The sequence below is a fragment of the Talpa occidentalis genome, unplaced genomic scaffold, assembly GCF_014898055.3.
Source record: "Talpa occidentalis isolate TD23 unplaced genomic scaffold, MPIMG_talOcc4v2.1 talOcc4.3454, whole genome shotgun sequence".
NCBI classification, from domain to species: domain Eukaryota; kingdom Metazoa; phylum Chordata; class Mammalia; order Eulipotyphla; family Talpidae; genus Talpa; species Talpa occidentalis.
In genome coordinates, this window is record NW_023603690.1 from 1 (window position 1) to 6,069 (window position 6,069).

A 6,069-nucleotide genomic window follows, 5' to 3' on the forward strand; every position below is an offset into this window, starting at 1 on the left:
AAGGAACAAGCTCAAGGCCACACAGCCCATAGAAGGGGTGTGCTCTGGCTCAAAGCCAGCCTGACTCCAGAGTCAAGGCAGTAATTCGGGCTGCAGCCCCCGCCTACTTCCACGTGGCCTGGCTGACCTGGTTAGGTCAGTTTCTCAGAGGTGTCAAGCCGCACGCCCACCCTCCACGCACACACCACTCCGTGGTTGTGAATGAAAAGCCGCATCTGCTTCGGGGATAGTGGAGGCGCAGGAGCCGCTGGAAGAACAGGGACAGGAACGGCGTGGGCTGTTTCAATAAAAACGCCGACCAGGACGACGGGCAGCGCTTCTTCCTGCACAGGGAGAGGACGGCTCAGGCGTCTGGCAGTGCCCAGCCACTGCCCAGCTGCTGAGTCCCTAGGGCAGCTTGAGGGAGCCAGAGGCAGAGGTGGTGTGTGGACTTCACCAGGAAGGGGCCTGGGCTGGGAAGCTCCAAGCAGGGGGTGTCCCTGCCCGTCTGGGAGCAGCAGAAGCCCAGCCTCCAAGCAGGGGGCCAGGGACGGTTTCTCAGCATGTGGCTGGTGTGGGGTTTAGAGTGAGTCATAAATGAGGAGGTTCATGCACTGGGGTAGGAGCTGCAGAAGAGCCTCAAGGACTTGACAGAAGGCACTGGAACTTAGGCATCTGTGGGAAGTGGGAGCCACATGCAGTCTGAAGCTTCCGGGAGGTGACCCCTTTATCTCCCACCAAAGACAATAGCCACTTGCTGACTCTCCCGCCCCTCCCCACCAGGGGAAGGAGACCCCAGCGTTGCAGCCTCACCCCGATGCCCTTGAGACTACGCAGGCCCTCGTCACACACAGAGCAGCCCGTCTCGAAAGTCCAGAAGCGCGGGATGTAGTTGCCCAGGTAGTTCAGCTGAAGCTGTCGGAGAGGTAGGATCTGAGCAGGGGCCGGCGGACCCCACCCACCAGCACCCAGTCACACCTCACTGGGCCAGGACAGGAGCGGGGAGGGGCACCATGTCTTCATTGTGGGTAGGTCTTGAGAAGAATGTTCTGGCCCTCTGGAGAGCAATACTGCTGGGGGGGGGGGAGGGGATTCCTTCCTCTTTGAATCTCCTAGGAGCTTGTAAAATGCAGATTTCTGGGCCCCACACCCTCAGAGATTGCAACCGAGGGGCTCTCGGTAGAGTGAGGCAATCGGCATTCACATGCTCCCTTCCTCCTGCCCACGTGGCTCTGATGTGGACTGAGGAGTGTGCTGTGAGCCAGGGCCAGTTCCCCAGGGCCGGCCAGGTCTGGCCACCCCAGCCCCCCCCCGTGGCTCCAGGAGAGTAGGGACCAGTCTGTGCCATTCACGACTGAGCCTCGTACCCGGGTGCAAACATTCAGCTTTTTGAATGAAGAAACAAGTCTGCCCCAGCACGCTGGGCATGCCTGGGCCCGGATGAACATGCCAGCCTCCTATGTGGGCCCAGCATCACGGGGCCCAGCAGGCTGGGCGGGCATCACTGTCCACCAGGGTCAGGGATGGAGGTGCAGATGTGAGGTCAGAGGCTGCCAGCGGGACCTGCGTGGGTGGCTCTGGCCTCAAAGAGAAACTACGGGGCTGCTGGAGAAGTAGAATTGGGCTCTGGCCCCTCCCCTCGCCCCCCAGGTTGGGGCCCTCCCTACCTTAGTGGGCCCATTGCCATGAATCAGGACGGGGAGGGTGTCGTAGGCCAGGTTCCGGGCTCTTACGTGGCCTTTTTCAAATTTGAGCACAACCTCATCTGGGAGTGAGAAAGCAACGCCCTGCATCAGACCCACAGGCCAAGTGGAGGGGCTGACAGGCCGGGCTCATGTCCTCGCTCCCCAGCAGCAGGGTGTGGTCTGGGAAGGCACTTTACTCCTCTGAGCCTAAGTTTCCTCCTCTGTCAAGTGCAGGTGAGAGTGGGAGGATTCTGTGTCCAGAAACACTTGGCACCTGCCTGGCACGTGTGACCATGGCCTCCAAGGCCGCCCCAGCTATTGCCTGTGACTGCTCATCAGAGCTGGAGGGGGGATGGGAGAAGGTGGTGTCCTAAATCATCCCAGCTTCACACACCCTCGGAGAAGCCCCAGGGACAGGGGCTGGGAGGGGGTCTCAGGGCCCTGAGAATATGTGAGGGTGATTCAGCCCTAGTGAGAGCCCTCTCACGGCATGACCCCATTCATCTGCACGAAAGACATGGGGTGGGAAGCAGCCTGTGGGGCAGTTATGGGAGGCAGAGGGGTCTTTCCTGCCCAGAAGCCTCTGAAGATGCTGGGAGGCCTGTACTGGTGGGTGGTCGTGGGGCAGAGTCCCCCTGTGCAAGCTCCTGGCCTGCCCCTGGGGTGGTTAGGACCCAGCTTCTTCTCTGAGGTTCTTGTGCTTCCAGAAACCACAGGCAAAAGGGTGGGAGGTTTCCTTCCTGGGAAAGGAACCTTAGCTTGTTTCAGCTTCTCAAAGGGGTCCCCAGAAAATCACCCATCAGTGATCGGCTCCAACATCTCTTTTCTAAAGATGAAGCTTGAGGTGTGTGTGTGTGTGTAGTGTGTATGTATGTGTGCATGTATGCAGTGTATGCATGTATGTGTGTGCGGGTGTTTTTTGTGTGTACATATGTGCATGTATGTAGTTGTGTGTGGCTATATGTGTATGAGACTTGCTTGAGGTCACCCAGCAAGAGTGTGGCAAAGCAACATCACCACCAGCTATGACGGGGACAAGCCCCAGAGCAGGTTTCAAAGGCCATTGTTTGCTTCCAAAGTCATCCATTGCCTCCCTGCCAGCTCAGTGCCAACCCTCAGCGCCCTCCACCCCTTATCCCCCCCAAGCCTTACCTGGGAGGTGGGAGGGCAGGGGAAGGAGGTGAAGCAGCCTCCCAGGGCTACAGGGCAGGGCCAACTACCTGCTGTGCGTATGGCCTGGCACCCCCTCCAGGCTGAGCAGCTGCCCCTCTTGCCTTGGTATTCCCCAGAGTCTGTGGACTGACTTTGTGGCCCACTATTCTCATCCCCCGGAAGACACACAGTTCTCCTCTAGGCTATCCTGATGGCCTCTGGGGCTAAGGATGGGGCAGGCAACCTCCAGCTCAAGGGCAGAGAGAGCCAGCCTGGTTCTCCTGCTTGGGCTCAGGCCCAGCTTGGAATCCTCATCTCCATCTAACCACCCCTCTCAGGATCCCCTGTCCATAGGGGCAGCTCACCCAAGGCTCCGTCTAGGTTCTGGAAGATACGACAGCGGTGGTCCAGGGTGATATTGATTTGATCCTGCAGGAGAGAGGGCATGGGCTGCAGCAGGGACACACCCTGGCAGAGGACTCCACTGTGCCAGGAGCACCTGCCCTCCAACCTCTGCTACTTTCCTTCCCCATACCCGCTTTGCCAGCTTACACCAGGGCAACTGGGGGTACTGGAAGGAAGCTCCACCCAGGGCTTCAGGCCCAGGCAGGCTGCTCCCAGGGCAACCGGGCGCGCCCTCTGCCTCTCACCCTCTTCTCGGGGTCCAAGAAGACCTTCGTGTAAAAGAGCTGGTCACTGTCGCTGTCCAGGCCCTCCCACTCGGCCACCAGTTTGCTGAGGTTGGGGGCATAACCGATGAAGCCTGCATTGGCAGGGGAGACACAGACAGACACTTAGTTTCTGGCCTCAAGGTCAGGGGTCCCTTCCCAGCCTCTCCTCATGGACCCCCCACTTTCACCCCCAGTGCTGCGTCCCCTTAGAAGTCCCCCTAGATGAGTGGAGCAGCTAGAAGTAGAGCCCGTTAATGCCTCTTGGTTCTCAGCTGGTCCAGAGAGAAAGACCAACAGTGCGCACTGAAGGGCACCAGCTCAGTGCTGGGCACAGGCAGTGAACGAAGGGATGAGACCCCCCTGGAGAGCAGGGCGCTGGGACACAGGCTTGGGAGCGCTCTTCTACAGTTATCGTGAATAGAGGTCTAGGAAACCTGACCTAGAGAAGGGCAAAGGCCAAGGCCACACAGTGTTTGGGGGCTCGGAGGGGAAAGCCCACACAGAGCACCCCAGCCACGGTGCCTGCTGGTGAGAGAAGATGGAGAAGGTGGGGAGCCATGGGGGGGGAGGCACCCCAAGGGACGCCTGAACACCCGGGCTAGGGCCAGGCCATCTGGCTGTGCTAACTTTCTTGGCCAACAGGGAAGAGTGGCTGCCAGGGCGGGGCCCCCTTCAAGGCTGATAGAGGCCTGCGGATTTGATTCTCCAGGTGATGGGAAGCCACTGAGTGACGTGAGTGGGTCTGCATCTGGCTGCTGCTGGACAATGGACTAGAAGGAGGAGAGGCTGGTAGGGCAGTTAGGAGGCAAGTGCAGACAGCAAGGAGCAGGTGGGTGGGGTGTGGACACAGAGAGAGTTTCCGAGACCTTCTGAGAACATGACTCCCATATGCGCTGGGAGGGGAGGGGAAGGCAAGGGAGGACCCGGGACTTCCGGTTTTGTCCTGGATGGATGCATGGCTGCTGGCGAGGTGAGGAGGAGCGGGGAGCATGGGTCAACCCGGGACATCCTGTGTGTGGGACCTGACAGCTCCATGGACATCCAGCAAGTGGATCCTCATGAAGGCAGAGGATGGAGCTCGCCGCCTCTCCACACACTCCCCACCGGGCTCCTCACCTCCTGAGCCCAGGAACCGCTTGCCATCAGATACCGCTGGGTACTTGGCCTCCAGCCTGCGGTCGGGGTAGATGAGCTCCTCCGCCGAGAAGACCACCTGGCTCCTGGCCTGCCGGAACTTCCTCAGGAGCTCTCGAGGCCCAGATGCAAACACCACGTCATAGCTGTGGCCAGAGGGAGAAGCCCAGAGGGCAGGGGTGAGGAGGGAAGAGCCGGGCAGGGGTGAGGAGGGGGGCGGAGTGAGCACTAGGAATGACCACAGTTTGGGACTGGACCTGCCCAATGTCCCCAGCCCTGCCCACCGTGTCTCTACTCCCACCCTGGGCAGAGAGAGGGTCCCCAATCCAGTGCCCTTCTCAGCTCAAGGCAGGGTTAACCACACCTGGGCAGGATCCCTGCTCATCTTTTCACCAGGAATGTGAATGGACTAACACTAGGGGGTCTTTCCTGGGGTTCACAGACCCCTGAAAACTGCAGGCAATCTTAGCTAGAGTGATCCCCCTCACCCCCAATGTCCAGAGAGGGCCTCCTTTTAGAATATTCTCTCAGCCAAGAGGCACCGCCCAGGAAGCCCCCAGCCACCCACCTGTCTGTGAAGAGAATGACCAGGTTCTCCTTGTCCGCGTGCTTCTCCAGAGCTTTCTTCAGCAGCCGCACCTTCAGACCTCCGCCTGCCGAGAGCTCCTTCCCAGGCCAGTCCTCCCCCAGGCCCAGTGACTACAGAGAAAGGCCCCTCAATGTAGGCTGTTGGTGAAGAACTATCTTGCCTGCGCCATATGCACGCCCTGCCTGAGCAGTGAACATCTTTGCCTCTGTCTGTCCAGCACCTCCCCTTGTCACAGTGGGAAAAATCCTCCATAAGATGTGTGAGAAGGGGACTCCTGGATGGTCACGGGAGCGTGATGGCCAATCAGAACGTCCCAACCCTTGTGCCCCCACCCCACCCCGACAGATCTATCAGAGTCTCCCTGGGTCTGCTCTGTTAAAATGAAGGAAAGGCTATTTTGTTTTACTTAAGTTGAAATGCTGGCGCACGTGGACCTACAGCTGGATACCCCAGAGAGAGAACATGCCTGCAAGAAACAGGGCCTAGAGATGGAAAGATAAAGCCCTGAGCCTGCTGCTTGAACTCCTAGGTCCAGCTATGCCTGAAGCAGTCCTCTACCTTAACCCTCATTCACGTGAGCTGATGACTCTTTCTGGTTAATGTCATGAGACTGCAAGCTATGTGGGCAACGACGTGGCTGGTCTTGTCCATCATTCTACCCTCAGTGCCTTCCACTCTTTCTGACACAAGGACCATTCGACACACTCAGCTAAATGGAGGAATGTCTCCCCGCAGGGCTCAGCCCCAGGGCCTGCACACAGAGGCAGGTGGGGCATTAGCCTGTGTTTCTTTAGAGCGGTGTTTCTACAGGCGAGATCTCCCAACTGTGGCCCTCCCAAAATCCCCTGGGGGGAGCTGG

At 59.0% G+C, this 6,069-nt stretch overlaps 1 protein-coding gene across 1 annotated transcript; it reads right to left on the bottom strand.

Annotated features, from left to right (window-relative positions):
* Positions 1-185: 185 nt before the first annotated feature.
* On the bottom strand, positions 186-5,320 carry LOC119256630 (procollagen-lysine,2-oxoglutarate 5-dioxygenase 1-like; the record flags this gene model as incomplete). The annotated part of the gene is made up of 7 exons (XM_037524415.1): positions 186-323; positions 793-894; positions 1,647-1,744; positions 3,182-3,245; positions 3,467-3,579; positions 4,604-4,767; positions 5,190-5,320. Coding segments are annotated over 7 exons (810 nt in total), but the record flags the coding sequence as incomplete, so codon positions are not given.
* Positions 5,321-6,069: the final 749 nt, after the last annotated feature.